The sequence below is a fragment of the Equus asinus genome, chromosome 2, assembly GCF_041296235.1.
Source record: "Equus asinus isolate D_3611 breed Donkey chromosome 2, EquAss-T2T_v2, whole genome shotgun sequence".
Lineage (NCBI taxonomy): Eukaryota > Metazoa > Chordata > Mammalia > Perissodactyla > Equidae > Equus > Equus asinus.
The window spans coordinates 52,077,179-52,096,862 of record NC_091791.1 but is presented as its reverse complement, the minus strand read 5'-3'; the positions used below and the strand labels follow the sequence as shown (position 1 = coordinate 52,096,862).

Below are 19,684 nucleotides of genomic sequence, written 5' to 3'. Positions count from 1 at the left end.
TTAGTGTGCCGAGTGTGAGGAGCAAAATACCAGTAACCAAGAGAGCTGATAATGAGGCCTCCAGTGTCCCCTTCCAACAGATGAAGATGTGAACTGAAAGCTTTGAGCACCAAACCATGGAGGGAGATGCCATGCTGATATGTAGGCTATGGAGAATGAGCGTATGGCAGGACCCATCTGAGCCAAGAAAATGGTGGGAGAATGCAACATGGGTTCTGTGTAAAAATCTTAGCTTGCCTGTGAGCTACCAAGGGTAAACTGTACCTAGCTCTTTAAAAAGGATGTAGGTACACAGGGCTGGCCCTGTGGCCTAGTGGTTAAGTTCGGCATGCTCCACTTCGGCAGCCTGCGTTCAGTTTCTGGGCACAGACCTACACGACTTGTTGGCAGCCATGCTGTGGCAGTGACCCACATACAAAATAGAGGAAGACTGGCACAGATCTTAGCTCAGGGTGAATCTTCCTCAAGCAAAAAGAGGAAGATCATCAACAGATGTTAGGTCACAGTGAATCTTCCTCAGCAAAACAAAAAAAAAAATGGGGGGGGGAAGTAGGTATAAATACCATCATTTGTATTCTATGCTAAGATACCTAAAAGGTATATGGCCCCTTATCATCAACAACAAAACATGGCCACTTGTCTTCAGAGAAGCTCTTCCTTGGGAAAATTATCTGCTCACCAGGAGCTTCATTACCTACTCAAAGGGCAGCAGAAGATGAACAGGAAAACCATTTAAGGCATTAATACTCTCCACTTGCCCCTAGAAGTGGTGAGAGAGTAGTTTTTTAGGCCCATTGATAACTGTGACATCTTCTTCCATGGTCCTGGAGTGACTATGACCCTAACTAAGCAAAGAGAGGAAAGACAGGTACATGGTGTTGGGATCCAGGAAGATGGTGGCTTGACTCCCATCAAGGTGTGTCAATGTGAGAGAGGCGGCTCAAGGGTGACAGGCCCATTGAACTGGATTTATATGGGCTGTGGGGGCCAGGGTTAAAGGTGAGGTTGGAGGGTAGGGAGAGAAAGTTCTGGCTGTTCTTATATATTGATTCGGCATTACAATATTAATAGCAGCTGTCATGTATTAAATTCCTATTAATACGAGGCAGGCACTTTGTATGCCTTGACTTCAACAATTACAAAAAGGAATATACACAGATATGTTATTTTATCCTCATTTTATGGATGAGGAAACTGAGGTTCAGTGTGAAATAATTAAATGACCATTAAAAGGCATGCAGCTAGTAAGTGCCAAAATTTGAGTTCAAACGCAGATCTGTCTCTTCTCCGAGCTGCTTTTCTCTCAGCAAGATAGCTGTGCGTCTTCATACATTGTTTCACAAACACCAACATTGGGGAGACACTGAAATGATTACCCCTAGGTTAAGAAAATTCCAAGCTCCTGAGGCACTGTCTGTCTTAATCAGGGTGAGCATTCTCCTTTTCTCAGGGGCAACAGACCTACAAAATACATACGTGGCCATTCCACAAAGGGTCGACCCATTACAACAGAATCAGCCCTATGGCTTGGGCATTGGGCACACCACTCCTTTTACAATACTCCAGGATAATCATGCCCATGCTCTCCAAAAGTAGTAATCCTAGTTGGATCAGGCCTTAAGAATCATGTCCCCCATGAATTCCAGCCTGTAGCACTTAACCTTACTGAGTCTGAGCTTCCCATGGTCTCTCTAACTAGACTGAAAGCTCATGAGGGAATCTGTTTCTATGATGCCTCCTTGCCACTTCTAAGAGGGTCTAGATTGATGTTAGCCCCATGTCTTTCAAATGAAGACCACGATGCAGACAGTTGGAATGGACTTGAAAAAGGCTGACTGTATACTCCAGGGGCTAAAATACATGCTCACAACAGAGGGCCTGGACCATAAACAGTACCCAGCCCTCCACAATGCCAGCCAGCAAAGATGGCAGCAATTATTATTCTCAATGATTAAACAATGACCAACTCAGATTCAAGTTGTGTGGATCCATTTCAAGGGCACATTAACATTATTTCAAGAATAATAGACCAATATAACTACAGTGTTTTCAACACGATGCACACCCCACAAAGGAAGGAAGGAAGGCAGTCTCCACACATAACAACGGGCAAACGACTATTGCATTCAAGTCCCATGCATGTAAGATACCACGGGTTCCAGAGCTTCTGGAAGGTTCAACAATTCCCCAAACATTTATTATTTTGATCAAACTCTGTAATCACTTGTACAAAAACAAAATGTTCCAAGAGGTTTTCAGTGGAAGAGTTAAGGATATATTTTAATGGTAAACAATTACATTCTTCTGTCATCTGATACTTTTTTTTTTCCTTTCTTTTTTGGAAACATGCTTTCTGAATTTTCAATAGTTCCTTTGTGAAGGCATCTGTTACTCACATAATTGAAAAGATGTTTGTGCAGTGGCATGCTTGAGAGTAGTTATTTAATCTTAATGATAAAGCCCCGAGGACAGAAAATCATAAGTAGAAACCTCTTGTTATTTATCAAAAAGAAAAGGGGCTAAGACACCTAATCTATTCTCAAATTTAAATTCATGCTTGATGAAAACTATCAATAAAACATGGGACCTGCAAAGTTTCTTAAATACTATAGCTAGGTTCAAAGCGGGTGAGGTAGAGCGAAAACAAAAATGAGACAATAAAGGAGCTAGACAAAGAAAAACTGCTGTTTGGCAAGCTTTTTTTGGGTCAGACAAAGAACTTGCTGTAGTTTACAGCATGACATACACACTTGATTAGTTTGTGCCTGAGGGTGTTTTTACATCAACAGTATAAACTCCAACTTCTATTAATTACAACTTGCATTTAGAGGCAAATTTAAGAATTTTTAAATAGAGATTTTTCAAAGGCTGTTGTTTATTTTTTTTTTAAACAGAAACCAGTTTTTCTACTCCAGGGCCTGGCTGGGGTTTTGTTTTCCTTTGTAAAAGTTTCTTGAAATAGCCAGGCATTGGAAAGTTATCAGAGCATTTTAGGCATGCTGAGTGATACGGAGGGAGGCTCTTGCTTATGAAATTACCTGACTCTCCTTTAGGGAGAAATTCTTTACTGATGATAAGAAGCAGCTACTCCAGGTGTAGGGTGCTTACATCTACCTGATTCAGGTCCTTGTAAGAAGGGTGGGGTATAGATGGAGGAACAGAAGCACAGCCTCAGCCTCCCTAATCTCAGCCCCTTGTGTGATATTTCCTGGACTGCCGGTTATTGATAAGGGCCAGGAGGCCTTCTGTGGGTTTAGGGGATAAGGAAGATGAGAGTGCCTGGGTAGCATGTTGCAGAGGTGTTACCAACAGAACGTCCACTGGCCAGGGCCCTGATTATCAAGACAGTGTTTAGAAAGGAGATGCAAATTCATAGATTGGTCAACTCCACCACGGGTGAGGATGGAGCATGGTCTACCCATTGGACCTCAAGGCAAGAGAGTTAACAGACACCGAGAGGATAAACTGCAAGACCTGCCTTTGGTGTCTCCAATTTGGAAGTTCAACTTTTGGACTCTCCTGATAGCCCCTTCTACTACCTCATTCCCTACCTCTTTGCACACATTTCCTTGAGGAAACTGTCCTTTTTGTTTGTATTTAACTTAATTCATTCAACTCCTAATTCCTGAGTCCTTGATATGTTCATGCTGCTGCACTGGCTGCAATAGGGAGTCTTAAGGAAAGCAATACCACATAGTCCTTGCCCTCAAAAACAGTTTCTTTGCTGTTCCTGAATTCCACAATTGAATTATTTAAGCAATGTAGGAGGATGTATCTTAAGTTCTAACCTAACCTCTTTAAGATCCAGTTCAAATTCTAGATCCTCCTGGAAGACTCTCCTCTTTCTAGTTGGAAGTCCTCTCTTCTTTCTTTGACCCCTGTTGAACTTATTATTTGTATCTCTTACTTCCCAAGGTTTTGATAGACTTAAATATTTAACCCTCTTTCATGTATGTATGGACTATGAGTTGGATCATATGGTAAGTTGGGTAATAAGCCAAGGATCACAGCACCTCCCAGGTCTGATGAGTTGGTAGTGTGCCTGGGGGTGTCATATTGAGAAGAATTCTGAGGCTGACCCTGGGCTCATGGGAAGCAGCATCAAGTTCCCTGAGCAGTCTTTGCCATGAATGTGGTAACAACCTCTTCATTGTTTGCCAGCCTTTTTCTAAACTCTTTGGTTCCTACATTTACAATATCCCTGAGAGTGCTTTGCACATGGCAGATGTTTAGAAAACAGCAACTGGCTCTTGAGGGCAGCAGCAAAGGAAAAAGGCAGTCAATCCAATGGCAAATGTATCCTACCCAAGAAAAAGAAACTGGCCCCTAGAAGAGGGCTTCTTACCAATTTCAAATGTCATCTTAGGCTATGCTGATGGACGGACACTGCCCACATCCCAAGTACTATATGTCACATCTGGATTAGCTTTGGGTATTCTGAATGACACAAATTGGAGGCATCTACACAAGAGCAAGCAAAACTAGTGAAAGTCCATAAATCATGCTCTGAGGCTTGGTTGAATGGAATAGGAAGGCCTGAAGCGAGAGAGGAGCTTTATCAAGCATATGGAGGCCTGTCACTGGGAAAAGGGAGACACAGAACAAGTCAACCCCAAAAGGCAAGGAGGGGTCCATGGAAAGCCACACAAGGCATTTTGCTCGACATGTGGAAGAGCGTTTAGAGGAAGAGTGCCTTCAACAGTGGCGCTTCTTCCCTGCCCTCTCACGACAGGGTGTTCAAGCAGAGACTGCATTAGCCCAGCGACAAAGATCGTGCTCATGGAACTTGGTAGCCTGTGGGCGCATTGTGCCCACGGGCATGTTTAGTTTAGCTTATGTAAAATATTTTCAGAAATAATGGAGCCAATATTTGTAAGTCAGGTGATTTCATATAAAAATTACCTTGAACACATGGAAGGTCTGGAAGCAAAGAGACTGTACCTGCCTAAGGCAAGAGTGTTGGCTGATCCCACTGCCCCCTCTGGCTGGGCTGCGTGTGCCGGCTTCCCACCTTCCTGCCTGGCCACCTGCCCTCACCTGTGCTACCTGCTCCCATAAACATCTGAGTTTGTGACCACTGGCGTGGGGCTGTGCTTCTCCAATGACCTGGGGAGAAGGACAAGTTTTCTAAATTTCCCATTTGTTGCCCGCTGATACTTTTGTAAAACACCCTAAAAATGAATTACTAGAAAAATGAAATTTTTAAAAAGGCCTACAAAATACAAGCTCCAATTTTTTATTAGATCGAATGGACATAAAATTATTCTGGCAAATGGGTTTGTAAGTGTACCAATGCTTACTCGCAGTGGCTGTGCTCTGCCCTTCGCGGGCTGGGAGCACACAGTTCACGGATGGGTCACTTGACGGATGGGTCACCTCACTTGAGCGGCATTGGTCTGCAGGACTGTGAAGGGATGGCTCAGATCTAAAATGCTGGGAGCCTGCCTGTGACTTTGCGAACTGTGCACCGATTAACTGCAACGGTATTAAAATGAGCACGAATACGCCAAATCGTGTCCTGGACATGAACAGAACTGTAGCTCACCTTACTTTCCCTTGGCCTTTACCCACAATACAATTAGCTGAGTTCCTGACAACCTGATACATTTTTGGCATTTATCTTAAAGCACATACTTATACTCAAAACACGAACCTCCCACACCCTGCCTTCCACCTTCAGAGAATAAAGGCCGAAGCGCCAGCTGACTGTCACTCGGGTTCTGCCCAAGTGCATCTGGCTTGGGTACAGCTCACCCCAAGCCACTGCAAAGGAAGCCACCTCAGGATGCAGCATGACAGTCCTGCCCGAGGACTGCTTAAGGGAGAAGCAAAAGGTCAGAATTTGATATTGGGTATTAAGTATGCAAGAAGATGAAGCATAATTGCTCATTTCCCCCCCAAACACATACATTTGTCATGATTTTGATTTTCTAAATACTCAGAAAAGCAGATCATAAAGTACTTTTGCCTTAACGCTCCTTTTTAAATCCCTAATAACAACTTCATGTGCACCGCAGAAACAGACTATGTAATTTATTCAGGAAAATTAAAACCAGTAATCTGGTATTCTGTGTAAAGATTTCTTTTCCTTGCATGTGCTTAAAAAACATTTTTTTTTTAAAAAAAGAAAGCAAATCTGCATGTGAAAACAAAGCCTTTAAAGTGAATTACTATTCCAGAAAATCAAGCGAAGAGAATTCCATGAAAGTAATCATTTTCCTTTTTGTTCCTTTACTGATAAAAGAAAGCAATTCGAGGTACCTTGAATAAAGAGTTGGACAAGAAAGCCAATATTCCACTTAGAAGGGTCCTGCCCAGGAGGTAGGCATTTTTTTTTTTTTTTTTGCATTATAACCTACAGGAACTTTATCTATAAATCCTGAGCAAGAAATGTCCAGAGTAACCACACTTCATAAGCTTCGCTGAGTTTTAGACATCTACATAGCAAGAGTCTTGTGATGGGGAAGCATTAATGCTTTTTATATTGGTGATCATCTGTAACACGAGCAATTAAGTACCGTACTAATGGACTATGGCCAGGAGCCTGGTACTAATATTAAAAACTGACAGAGATGAATAGGTTTGGAAGCAAAACCAGGCTGACAAAGACATTTTTATGAAGTGGCTTAGACCTATTTGATTTAAACCAATCAGAGGCAAGTTTGGACGAGTCAGGCCTTCAGCGACAATGATGCATTCACAGGCATTGTACCATTTCTGCTATGCCTTAAATAAAAACACCCGTTGATTCTTTTCAACAACCCGCACTTTCATTATTACACTCATTAATAAACCGAAAGTGCCCAACGAATATGCAAGTAACATTTACTGAGGAACTGGCTACATTTTTTCTTGTTGGAAAATGAAAACATTTACTGGAAACATGAACCATGCTGCACGAAGAATAAATCAGTGGATAATGCACAATAGGGCACTCATGTCTTCTTCTTCTAGGAAAGCAAAGCTGGAGGTAGGGATAGGAAAAGAAGTCAGTCTATATTAAAGTGAAGAGAACGAGAGACCAGATGATCCGGCAGTAGAGGGGGAACTCCCATGATTCTGATCTAGTCTGGAAGGCTTAAAAAATTTCCAAAGGCATGTCCAGACTAGATATTTGCCTACAACATCTTGACCCTTCTGAACTCCTTGAATCTTCTTGAAAACATTGGTCCTTCAGCAATCTAGTCATCACCATTTTAATTGTGTTATCACAGCCTATAACTAGCAAGAATGGATGAAATCTGCCATAAGCACGAAACACAGTTGTAGTCAAGAGCTTCAGTCTCTTCTTCGACCAAAATACAACTGTTTCAAGTCCCTGGACAGATCCAAGTGCCCTCTGCCCTTCTCTGGTAGACCCACTGAAGAGAAGTAAGACATCTAGAGCAGTAGTTCCCAGACTTTTCTCCCCACCACAAAACACAGAAGTATGGGTGATTCCTTTGAGGTCATGATTGGTTCAAATGAGTGAGAATGGCATTCCTGTAAGTACAGTCTGATTTAGGAAGAAAAAAAATCAGTTATTTGCAATCCACCCTTCTGTGCTCTGCTTGGTGATGCTGGGACCAGGACTCTGTAAATTACGTGTCTTTTTTTGTCAGCTGTCTTCCTATTGGGGTTCTCCAAATGGGGCTCTAGCAGGCCAAAGAAGGGGAAAGGGGACCTCCTTCTATTTTGCTTGCTTTTCATTTCAGTGCCATCCCAACAATAACTTAGCAGCAGCAGTTGGTTCCAGCCTCTGGCTTCTTTCAACAATCCCAGAATAGTTTCAGTGCATTTCCTCTGAGGTCTAGCACCAGCCACAGAGCACTGCCTCCTCAGGGCTGAGCCCAGCTCAGCAGGGCTCCTCTTCTGAGCCCCTGAAGTATCAGCACTGGTTGGGTGCCTCTCCCTGGAAGGGATCTGAACCCCAGCTCTGGGAGACTCACTCTCAAACATCTGGGTGGTGATAAGCTAACCCTTTTTCTCTATTCCCTGAGCCCTGGGGAACCTGTGGTTATTACCTCCACATTAACATAGTGCTTCACACCCACACTTGTTTCAGCCAATTCTCCATAGTAAATTCTCTTTGTTAAATACCTAGGGTGGTTTTTATTTTCCTTACTGGATCCTGGCGGATACACTGACCAAACAAACTCTAGATTTAGAAGAGTAAGTGACACAGCTTTTCAAAAAATTTAATCCAGTGGGAGACCAAACCTTTACGAAATATCCAGTCTGCTCCCAAGAATGAGGCGAGAAGAGAAATTAGAAAAAAAATCTTTAACAGTGTTCCTTAGTTGCTAAAGTTTGAGGCACCTCTACTAGAATTTTCCAGTTTGACTGATTGAAGGCATTTGGGATTCTGCTACTCCAGGAAGAGGTAAATCATGAAATAAAGTACACAATCTTCAAAAGAATGTATCTTGGCATTTCATTTAAGATTGAGGCTATTTTTATCCACACAACTGCTTAAGTAAATTAAACACATACGTGTGCGTATGCACACACACACTTCTATTAGATCCAATCCTTTTTCCATCTCAAACCTTATTTATTTGTTTTTGACCATGTGATGTTTTGTAATACATTTGATTAATTTTTCATTCTTTAACTAAGTGAGCCAGCTAACAGCTGAGGTACAGTCCTTTATCAAATTTTACTTGCTATCTGGTCCTTTAGGTTTGATGGTTCGGGTGTTGGGGACATTTGCACATGGAGGTAAGGAACGTTCACCATCATAACAGAAGCTATTTGAAAGTGGACACTGTGTTTCTAATGAAAATGTTCTGATTAAAGCCTTGACTCATAAGTGAAAGAGAAGTCACCTCTGGTACGTTAGATACTATTTACGGAACACCCACATGAGATACCAAAGCTATTTTGTATGAGGATTTCAGTGGTGTACCTGTTATGTTCAGTGAGAAGGTGGGCTTTTGTATTAAATACTGAAATAGCACTCACATTTTAAAAAATTCATGCGCTATATTGAAAACAATGCTATGAAGAGTAATGATTTGAATTCCTGTCACCAATTTTTAAAAATCCTTCTGGATTATAACACTGTCAAGTAAGGCAATCTCTAGGGAAAACTGGGAATTTTTCATAGGATGCTAAACTCAACTCTGCTTACCATGATTATACCTACAAAAACATTCTAAGTTTCACTGAATGGCCATCCTAAAAGATGCTCTGCATTAAATGCAATACAGATAAAAGTATAATTGACCTCAAAAGAAATATGACTAAGAGTTGATGTGCTGGATGACATTATCCGAAGATGCATTTGTATGACCCAAAGGTGGGTGTTAAGCATCTGGGTTGAAGTTGGAATGGTAACTATGTGAAGAGCAACCATCAACTCTAGCAGTTGTGTTTTACCTTTCAAATGAGCAAGCTGACTGGTCTGTTTGTTCAGCTGACTGTGTCTTGACTTCATCCCATCTGTGGCAGTTATTAAAACACATAGGCACACGCGCACACACGCCTCTACTTGGATCTCACAAGCTCTGAATCTGAAACTAGGGAGCTGAGTCAGTCAACACCTCAGCAGGGAAATACCAGAGATAAGGAAGTTGGTAAGACCTAAACAAATTAAGTATGGGCTTGAAGCACACAAGGATAACGCATGAATTTTCTAACTGCTCTTCAATGCTGTGGATAACATAGTCCTAAAGCAAAGAGGAAATATTCCTATGGATACAACCTTCATAATAAGCTAATCTGCCACTGTTTCTTGTTTGCATTATTATCACCTTTCTGAAAGAAGCTGAAATTGTTAGAAAACTAACCCACACAGAACTTGGCAAGAAGGGACTTCCTGGGTCAAAGCATACCCATAGAAGAAAAATACCAAGATGGGAAAAAACAATGCATCTTAGCTGGGGCCAATTTTCTTATTAAAGAAATGATTACCTTTCAATCTTAATACATTCAACGTGAATACATTTCAATGTTAATACAGTTACTTGGTAACTTCATAATAACACTGTAGGCCAATGTTTCCAGAAGTTGAAGGTTCTCACAGTAAATGAACCTACAGAGAACATAGTGAGTAATCTATGCTTGTGGGGAGAAAAAAGTATTGTCGGGCGGGTGGTCACAGGATAAAACCAAACTAAAAGACCATCTAATTTTAGCCCCTGTAACCAGAGAAAGCCACGTCCCCTGAAAATCACCAGGCGGTATGCAAGACTTCCTCTTGTCTTATCCTTGACCAGAAGCTGTTCCAATTAACGCACTTTGAATGAAGTGAGGACGTTCTAAGAAAGGGTTTCTTACCTTTCGTAATGTCTGCGGGTGCAAGTGGCGGCACTGGTGCTCCCAGGATTACCGCCTAATTCATCATAAATATGTTTCCACTGACGGCGGGCTGTTATCTGAAAAAGTGGCAATGGGAAATTCAATCTCGCATCAGAAGAGATTCACAGAACCAGGATTCAATACATAGGCAACAATCAGAAGAGAACAGTCTGTTCTGGAAATCCAGAAACAGAGAAAGCCAAATGAGTATACAGGGAGACCTACGGTTCTGTAGTGAGATCTCACTTTCAACGCTTTTCTTTACAATAAAAATGAAATTCTGCTTTTGGCTCTATATTTTGTCACCCTTAGTGTATTTTCATCTAAGGCATCTCCCTGGATATTCAGGTCGTTATTGGCTCCCAAGGTCCCAAACTCATACTCTGTTCCTTTCTGTCATGTGATAAAGCATCAAAATAAAATAAGATTTTAGCTAAAATATATTTTAGGACGTCAGTTTAAATGAAATCAGAATAAACACTGGTTGCTTAAGGGATGTGGATACGAGTGGCTGACTACATAGGTAAGAGAGAGGCTTTTCACCAAACCTGCTTTTGTATCTTCTGATTTTTGAACTATGCGACGTGTTGCCTGCTTTAAAAACTAAATAAAATTACTGCACAAATTAATTAACTGATCAAATTATAACACTGTCAAGTAAGGCAATCTCTAGGGAAAACTGTTTAGTTACAGAATTTACAGTCGTCTTAGGGTATGTTTTTATGCCAGCGCCTCTACCCACCAGAACAAAACCAAAATTTGAAACTGTATATGTCGCAAGCTATTTTTATTCACTTAGATCAGGAAAATGCGATATCGATCAAAGCCTATGCAAACTAACATATTCCAAAGCTAAGATGCAAGCTATGCCTATTATTGAGTCGGGTGCATAAAAGCAAACAGCTTGCAATATACTGAACGGCACACTATGGTCTTGTTTTATTTTTTTTCTTTAATTTTATTTTGGTACGTAAATGAAGATTTTACAAAATAACAGATGCATGATCTGGCAAATGATTAATCTGGGGAAACCACGTCATTTACTGCATCCGAGCAAGTCTAGTGTTTCCTTGAAACTAGGAAAACAGAACAAGTTCTGAGGTCCTTGTGAATGTTTCTAAACAGGGTTACAGGAAAACTCTGTTACTGGAATGTGCAGGGGGCAGGGCGTGGCAGAGGTGCCAGTGGCATTTAATACAATCAGAGCTGCAGGCTTCTTTTGAAAAATACCCGCAGAGCTGCCAGCGGAGTTCACTTAGGGGCTAAAGGCAACAAGCTGGGGGAAAATATCTCAACTTGCAACCAGGGGCTCTGTAATTGCAATCTAAGGAGGAGGGGAAGGGTGGTTAAATATTATAGGGTAAACGGTACCTTTTCCATTTCAAATAAAAAGAACTCCTTCATTTCCATAAACCCTTCTCAACAGGCCCAAGTTGGTCCTGGAGACAACGTGAGTTTTGCATTGTTCAATTTCCCATGAAGCATTCTTGAACCAAATTGTTTCAATAGTTCTCGGCAGACAGAACCACCTCTTATATCTACTAGCAGCTATAACTAAACTAAAATCCTCCTTTATTTGTAGCTTGGTTTAGATTATAATAAATGGTTTCAAGCCCCTTTCAAAACACTCACAATATCTATTTTGGTGATTATTTTATATTTAATTACAATCTCCCTCTAACCCTTTAAATAATACAATTTCAGGCTGATCTATTCGAGACCTATGTATGAAGGAAGGAGAAGCAGGACCCCCTCCCAAGTGTCTATGTCTTTCCTCAGAGCCCCAAGGATACCGAGACCCCTTGAAACACACCTCCACATGCCCCATCTTCAGAAGAGGTGTGTGGGGAGCCCAGCAGGGCTAGAAAACAGCCAACGTACATCCCTGCAATCACTTCAGAAGGAACCATCAGTCCTGTCATTCTTGTATCTCTTGTGTGCACTATATTTCATATTTTATGGAGTTTTCACATCCATGATATCATTTAATCCTCCTATCAGCCTGTGAGGCAGATTATAGAAATCTCATTCACAGATGAAGGGAGTGAGACTCAGAGAGGTTGCACGACTTGCCCAAGACACACAGCAGCAGAATGGCAATGCCAGGACTCATACCAACGTCTTATGGCCCCAAGAGCAGACTTTTTTCCACTACATCAAAGCAGCCTCCTCATCGGAATGACCTGATGATTAGCTCATGCGTGTAGCAGGGTGATAATACAGAACTCTGGGGGCCTTTTGCTCCAAATGAGGCAGATGACCGTGGGGATCACAGCTTCTGCTACAAGTTCTCAACTTTGAGCTTTGGGTCTCTCACTAGTGGGGAATAGCATAGCTAAGAAGGCAGCAAGAATCTCAGGGGGTGAGTTAGGTTACCAGTACTCTGAGATTTTACTCTTTTAAAGTATCAAGTAAAACTATGGCTGCTTCTACTCTGACCACTTGTGTCTCTAGTTAGAACAGAGGTTCTGTATTATGTTCATCATGGAGTCATGAATAAGTCCCAGTGATACTGGAATCCATCCATGCACCCATCCATTCATTCACCAAACATTTATTGAACATCTCCCATTGTTACTGGGATGCATCAATAAAAACCAGACCCAACACCCAACACGACTGCATCCTAGTGGGAGATGCCAAAAATAAAGTGCCCAAATATATGAACAAAATAATACAGATTGTGAAAATGTAATGAATCAGAGACCACTGCTGAGGGCTATTTAATGTGTGGAAACTGACCGTGTCCCCCTCCAACAACCTATCATGTAGACTCAGGAATGCCCTGTCCACCACTTGCCTATCACAGAAATGACAAAACTTCTTTAAGAATAAATAATGCATTATCAAAAGGAAAAAAAAAATCTTCTTCACACTTGGATTGAAACTGTGGCAGCAAGAAGCCAGCATCAAGCATCACTCAATGTTAATAAGCCACGTGCAGCTGGCTAGGGGTCTGTGTTAGCCTCCTGCTAGCAGGTTCTGGTGTTTAAATAGTTTTTACCAGCGAGGGTTCATCTGGAGCAAAGACAAGGGCTGGGCGTTCAAGGAAGTCATCTCTCTGTTTACCGAGCTCCCACTGGCCAGCCTGGATGAATCAGGCCATTTTGAGATATTTTCTTTCCACAGGAAAAGTCATAAAATGTGCTCTTTCCAACTGCTACATGCTTTTAAGTATACAGTTCTCCGGGGTACACATCTCTATTCTTGTGCCCAGATGTGCTTTTAATTCAAACGTTGACCATAAGCTCTAAAGCGAGGAATGTCTAAATCCTCTCATTGTCCAAACCTACAATGGGTCTCAGAGCCCTAAGGAGAGAGGAAAGGACATGAGAACTCCTCCTGGCCCAGCTACTGGGCATCGTGCTCCCACCCATGTAAATCTGCCTTCTGTACCAATATGCTTTTGTCGTGCCTAATTATGCATTTGCTTAAGGTTTTAACGCTATTGTCCAATGTCTTCTCTGCATGAATGTTAACTTTAAACTCCCATGAGGAGAAAAACTGATGTCTGCCTCCTGGTATCTAGCCTCCAGCCCCATCCAGCTGTAAAGTTTGAGCTAGCCATGGATTGAGTTTGATCAACTGTCTTATTAAGCCTCAGGCCTGCTGGTCCTGTTCACGTTTCAACCTGACCTTCTGTTATTTTAGGTTTTTAAGGATACAAAGAACTTCTGGCTCTTTGTTTCCTAAAGAAAATGGCCAAATTCATCCAAGCAGTTATTTCTCTTGGATTGCGCTTCCCCAGTCATCCCCTTCAAGGTCCTCACTTAGTTGACAGGAATCCCTGACATCAATCCATCTTCTATGGCTTACCATTACAGGGCACTGTGCCATGTACAGAGGCATGGAGGTGGAAGGCGGAGGATGGAGGGTTGAGGGTCAGGAGATATCAAGAAAAGAAAGAGAGGTGACTGCTTTCAAGAGTTCATAATTTAGCAGGAAGCATAACCCCATAAAATTAATTGTAAAGCAAGAGGAAAAACTGAGCAGACCACACCCAAGCAAAATAAACCCATCTAGGTGTGTGCGATACTTAATCTCACTTTGAAGACACTTGACAGTTACTTCTTTTCCTAGTGTGGGTAAGACCCAAGAAACTGAAAAGCACTCTGTATCTAGCATGTTCATTAAGTTTTCATTGCTTATAAATATAGTGGCTTTCAAACTGCTTTTTAGAAGCCAGGTGGTGTTTTAAAGGTGGCCTGAAATGAATTCTCCACAGTGCCCATCCCTTCCAAGAAAACGGGTCCAGTGAGTGGGAAAGGAATCTCTCGCTTCCACAATTTTATTTGATGAAAATATCCTGTCACTTAAAAAAAAAAAAACTTAGAAAACCATTTTCACTCCAGACCTGGTCTTGGAACCTTGATTTCTCTATCTTGGAGGTTGCAGGGATGAAATAATCTTGGAATTTTTGTGGGCTGGTGAGGACAGAGCAATCAGAAATCTTTAAGGACATCACTGCTTCCAAGGCCTGAGAATGTGTAGGAAATATGAAGTGAAAGGAGAGTTTGCCTGCAAGCAGTGTTGCTCAGGCTGCTCTGAGAAACAGCTTCCTTCTCGGGACACCTTGAGGGCGGACTGAATTCAAGGAGGATGACTTTTTTTCCTGGTAGTACTCCAGGAACTGGAGCCTTTCAAAACTACATGACATCATCTTTGGCTTCGAGAATTTTGAATTAAGCAAGAGGCTTTGTCTGTCCAGAGAACTAGGGTTAGATTCAGAAGACGTCTTGAGATGATGTCAAAGCCAGTGTCTGATGTCAAAACCTAATCCTTCCAGCAAGAAGACAAGTGACTTCTTCTTCCAGATGAGAAATAATGGTCCCGTCTCACGGGTGGGGAGAGACGGGGCTGCTAGCTGACATTCTTAGAAGGCACCAGTTGCATGGTCCTCTGCCTCTAGGATGAGATTTACTCAAGACCCATTTCCCTACTCTACCTTCTCTCCAAATATTGCCTTTGGCTTGCCATCAAATAGTTAGCCAAAGGGAAATCACTTTAGCAAACCACCCTCTACATGCTGCATTCCTGGTAATACCCCAAGCTACTCTGCAAGCTTTAATTGCTTCGCCAGACACTGAAGGCCTCTTTAGCTCATCAGCAAAGCTTTATCCAGTTCTGCCTCTTCCACTGTAGGTAACCCATGCTCTAAAACGTTTGGAAAGGGAAGTTGGACATATGACTATAAAGGAAGGGTCCTCACTGCCAACCACTCAAAATGCCAGGATATTGTTTTTTGGGAAATCAAATCTATTCAATACATTAATGATCTGTAAACCTAAGGATGTAGAGACAAAATATAAATTTATAGCAAAGGCAGAAGAGGCCAAGGAACTGAATATAGCCATTAGTTGAATGCTATAAAGGCTTAAAATAAAACTTCGGCTCTTTTTTTTTTTAATTCAATTTGAGGGTTGTGAAGGACTGAAATGAAATAATCCATAATTCACAATTCAAACCAGAAGGTTTGGAATAGTTTATAACCACAAACAAAAACAAGCCAATTAAGATGGCTTCTTTTTATAACCAAAAGGAATTCCAAAGAGATGTCTTTATCCAATCACAAGTTAACAGCAGAAGAGACACATCTACAAATTTCAAACTCCCAAGTTTTTACTATTACTGAATATTTTCCTCATCCAGACTTCTTGACCCATCTCCTAAGTTCACACATTTTTCTGAAGAGTCAGATAAAACCTCAGCTAGTAGTTAGTATATATGGTAAGGCTCATGATAGGTACGAAGAACTGAGAGAAAAGATGCTACTAATGAAGGTAGGTTATTAGATCCTTTTTCCAAAACATCACCCAAAATATGTGGAAGCATTCCAGATCCAGAAGAGACTGCTGGGAATGGAAGGCATAAAGAATGATCATTTACGAATCTCCTTCCCATGATGCTACAGGAGGTTGAGACAATTGTGCCCCAAATTCTCACAAGTCAGAACTTGAAGAACATCACGATGACCCCATCCAACTCATTTCATCTCCTTGCACCTCAGTTTCTTCATTTGCAGCAGGGCAAGGATCTTTCTCTCCACAAAGGCCAATTTGCAAAAGATCAAAATGTTAGGGCACTACACTTTTTCTCATTCAAAATGAAAATAGCTTATCGAGTCCCAATTTAGATTACCATTTTACCAAATGGAAAAATACTCACTGGAAACTTTGTGCTGCTTTTCAGCCAAGGAAATGTTAATATTCTGGCATGTTTATTTAGTAATAGCACAAAGACAACTTTCTAATCTTTGATACTTGACTTAGATGGGGGCCACATTTGGAAGCTAATAGCCATGAGGGCCAGCAGCCTAAGTGTTAATAATCATTGTTACCATTAGCTTTGAATTAATATCACCTGGGCAGCTTAAGGAAAAGGATTCTCAAGTCCGCAGACCTAGACTCCACTCCAGAGTTAACATCTCAGTATGGAGGCCTAGACAACTAGTTATACTTTCAAGTTCCCTATTGAAAATCTGAGCCCCAGATCTTGAGTAGCCTTTGGGAACCCCCGATCTAGAATATTCTAAGATCTTTTTTGAGCTCTAATGACAAGTCTACACTTGCTTCTGATATCAGATAATCTCACAGTTAAGTGTTCTCCAGTAACACTATGATGGCAACTTAAGTCATCAGATTTTGGATATTATTCACACATCTCCTGGACTGACTTCAAAACTGAATCCTTACTGAACATCTCAGTTTTATTAGTCAAAATATAATAGGAGTAAAATGGATTTTGTACTCAGGAGGTCCAAAAGCCTAAATGTATAATGGGATTGGCAAACCTCAGTGCCTACAGGGCCAACAGGTAGTATGAGGCATTTAAAAAAAAAGAAGGGAAGAAAGGAAGGGAGAGAGGGGAGAGAGAGGGAGAGAGAGAGGGAAGGAGGTAGGGAGGAAGGAAGGAAAAACCCCACCAATTGGCTTCATCCAGTTTATGGCACCAGATGTAGATTTTATAGTAAGATGGCTATGTAGATTCACTGCCTGAGATGAAAGATGTAGGGTGTTGTGAAGAATGGCAGGGACCCAGTAAACAATGAGGGAGTTGAAGGGTGAGGGGAGAGAGAAGGAAGAAAAGGACGGTCCCAGAGGTCACCCATCCTTTTGAGGTTTGGCTGAAGAGACATGAAGCTCATAACCAGACAGAAGACAGATGCCAATCTGGTTTTCCATATTCCCCCATCCAAGCCTCTCTCTACTTCACTCCACCTACACACAAAGTGAAGGCAGAATAAGCGGCAAAGCACAGCACTTAGCTTGTTATCAATCTTCCACGTGTCCCCCATGCCCCTGCTGCCTACTGAGTAACTCCAGGGCCTAGCATCCAAGGTCTTTCCTCACTTGGCTCCATCCTTCCCTCTGGACTTTCCTTCATGGCCATTTGTCCCAGCCACCTAGTCACTCTACTTTAAGTTACTCAAACTCTCTAGGACCAACTTCATTCTACCTCCACATTTTATTTCCCCATTTGGTTTTCTGTTCTTGGAAGACCATGGTCTTTTACATCTAAACTCTATCCTTTCTCCAAAATTCTGCTCAAATGGCATTAGAGCCATAAGTCTTCCTTCCCTCATCTCTAAATGGGGAAATACTTTACCTGAACAGGGCACTGATCTTTTCCCCCTTTGTCTTATTATTCTAATTACGTCCTCCTCTGGCAGGCTCTGGTAACTGGAACCACTGGTCTAGATACTTTTGCATCTCCCAGAACATCCAACACAATGCTTTATATACGTAAGACACTCTGTAAATATGTGATCAGGTCATTTGCTAATTGTGTGGTCATTCATTCATTTAACAAAAGAATAAATACTATTTGCTCAAAGAGTACTGCAAATTCCCTGAAACTTATCAGAAGTTTCTTTTGTATATTCTGCACCAACTTGCTGTTGCATGAAAAAAAATCTTTGTGAAGATACAGAAGATATGAAAGCAGGACAAGCTGATTCTGTGAAATTTGCTGGCACTCTCCCTATCAGTGAGTAACAAAAAGTTCCTGGGTTTAAAAAGACATTTCATAATGTTGTGCAATATCATGTAACTTATCTGCAGTCACAGTTCATAAAAATGTGTATTTCTGTTCCTAACCATAAAAGTTAAGACTTAAAAGTCTAGATTATGGGGTTGACTCCTAAATTTATGAGACTAACTCTGAATAAGTTATCATCTTTTTCACATGGACAAAAGCTATAATTAGCTCAAGATTTTGCAGAACCTCACAGTGGCAAGGAATCAATCTCCCCATCCTATCAAGAGATCCAACCAAGTGAAAAATTACAGTATTTATTTTTACATAGGGTACTTGATAAAACGAGTATTTTAAGAAAATTCGTGTCTATGAAACGCACATTTTATATGTAGTTCACATGAGTATTGTATTTCCTTATAAACATATATATATAGCCCACATATTAAATAAATATTTAAAGCTAAATAAACATTTTACAAGCATATTTGCCCACATCAAAGAATTTTTAGTCAGAATTCATAGTAGATATCTCTATAGCAAATACCCAACGATCTGAATCACATAACGCTTGCCATCTTTTCCCATCCCAAGCCCTTGACATCAAACCATTATATTAGTTTGTGGAACAATATGCTCTATCTGGCAAGAAACACTAGTTATTATGTTTGGGCTAAAATGAATTTCATTTTCTTGACTTTGTGTCTCTTACTGTCATTTTACTATGATACAGAGATATCCCAGGTTACTTCATAAGAAAAGAAAAAATAATTTCTTATTCAATTGCAGAAGAAAATGCACAACTTAATCTGATCATTGTGTGGAGAAAATATTTCCAATGACGACATCTTCCCATGTCAATTGATTTTATTACAGATGTCATCTCTGTGCGCTACATTAAGGCAGCTCTTTCTTCTTCTTTCAAGATTTTAATCTGAGTTTGTTGCTTTAATATTTTATTGGTTCAAAATACATGCTGTAAAAATCCGTGGCCATCAAATTTTCCTGTGGGCTAAAAATAACCCATTCCTGTCAGTTAGAATTAGCTGATAAAGAGTGTCAGAGCCTGTTCCGAATAAGTTTGATAACTTCCTGTTTATGCGGCACTGACCCTTGTCTAATAAAGCTTCTTTGCTCTAGAATGAGAGGAGATTCTGCTGCATTCTATTCCTTAATGGCCAATACTGATTACTTTTGAAAGCCTTTAATACATTTCCCATATTAGACATGAACAGATGTCAGGTATGTTGCCAAGGGAAATTTCTTTTATGCAATCTTGGCTGCTTGTACAATAATAGCCCTTTCTCAACATGGGAAAAAATTACAGACCCAACTAATTTCCCTGACAGGGGAGAGTTACATATGTTTTCCACTTGTAGTTTTTACGACAAGTTTACAATTTTGCCAAACCTGGAACTAATTGGGACTG

The 19,684-nt window shown here is 41.0% G+C and overlaps 1 protein-coding gene across 4 annotated transcripts in view; it reads right to left on the bottom strand.

Moving 5' to 3' along the window:
* ARID5B (AT-rich interaction domain 5B) overlaps nt 1-19,684 on the bottom strand; it is a 173,593-nt gene that overhangs the window by 13,060 nt on the left and 140,849 nt on the right. For all 4 annotated transcript variants that reach the window (XM_070488567.1, XM_070488569.1, XM_070488574.1 and 1 more), the window contains one exon: nt 10,261-10,358. In XM_070488567.1, coding sequence (XP_070344668.1) covers nt 10,261-10,358 — 98 coding nt within the window. The remainder of the gene's footprint in view (nt 1-10,260; nt 10,359-19,684) is intronic.